This window comes from Hyalella azteca, unplaced genomic scaffold (assembly GCF_000764305.2).
Source record: "Hyalella azteca isolate HAZT.00-mixed unplaced genomic scaffold, Hazt_2.0.2 contig11414, whole genome shotgun sequence".
Taxonomy (NCBI): Eukaryota; Metazoa; Arthropoda; class Malacostraca; order Amphipoda; family Hyalellidae; genus Hyalella; species Hyalella azteca.
In genome coordinates, this window is record NW_025941413.1 from 96808 (window position 1) to 97721 (window position 914).

At 44.2% G+C, this 914-nt stretch overlaps 1 protein-coding gene across 1 annotated transcript in view; it reads right to left on the reverse strand.

Moving 5' to 3' along the window:
- Positions 1-705, reverse strand: part of LOC108676892 (cell wall protein TIR4-like) — a 22421-nt gene extending 21716 nt beyond the window's left edge. The window contains exon 1 of the mRNA XM_018165047.1: positions 691-705. Coding sequence (XP_018020536.1) covers positions 691-705 — 15 coding nt within the window. The remainder of the gene's footprint in view (positions 1-690) is intronic.
- Positions 706-914: the final 209 nt, after the last annotated feature.

The window sequence follows — 914 nt, forward strand, 5'->3', positions numbered from 1 at the left end:
TGGTGCCACTAGTGATGGTGCCGTGTGGTGCCACTAGTGATGGTGCCGTGTGGTGCCACTAGTGATGGTGCCGTGTGGTGCCACTAGTGATGGTGCCGTGTGGTGCACTAGTGGTGGTGCCACTAATGATGGTGCCACTAGTGATGGTGTCATGTGGTGCCACTAGTGATGGTGCCGTGTGGTGCCACTTGTGATGGTGCCGTGTGGTGCCACTAGTGATGGTGCCGTGTGGTGCTACTAGTGACTGCGGACTACATAAAAAATCTTCAGTTTATCTTCGGTGTAAAAATATAATTACGGCAATTAATGGCTGTATAATATAACGTCACAAAAATATTTGTTTACAAACGCTGTATAGCACAAGGCCGCCGTACAGTGTGCTACTCTGCATCGCCGTGCTGCTTTTCAACTTTAATCAATTTTTCAAATTAATTTTTATTCGCTCAAAACGGAAAAGTTTTTTTCGACACCGAGATTTCGTTACAAATTAATGAGCATTGTTATAGGCTGCGAAGTTGCACGGCCTTCCCCTGCCACGGAGCTGTAGGTTCATCTTCTATAATTTGCACAACTTCTGCTATCACCAAAAGTTTGAATCCTCGTTGCCCTGTCCAACTCAGCCCATACCATCGCATCGCCTCTGTCATGTACAACTTCCGCTTCGTAGAAGCCCAAGCGTTATGTACTTACCGTACTAGTGTACATGTTACTACGAGTTAGTCTATTGATACGTCTACACATCGCTGTACATTTAACTTCACGTGTCAATTACATTTTGCTGTACATTTCACATTAGTCAGTCTACTAATCCTTCTACACTTTGCTGTACATTTAACTCAAGGTGTCAATTACACTTTGCTGTACATTTCGCACTAGTAAGTGGTAGTCTACTAATCCGTCTACACTTTGCTGTA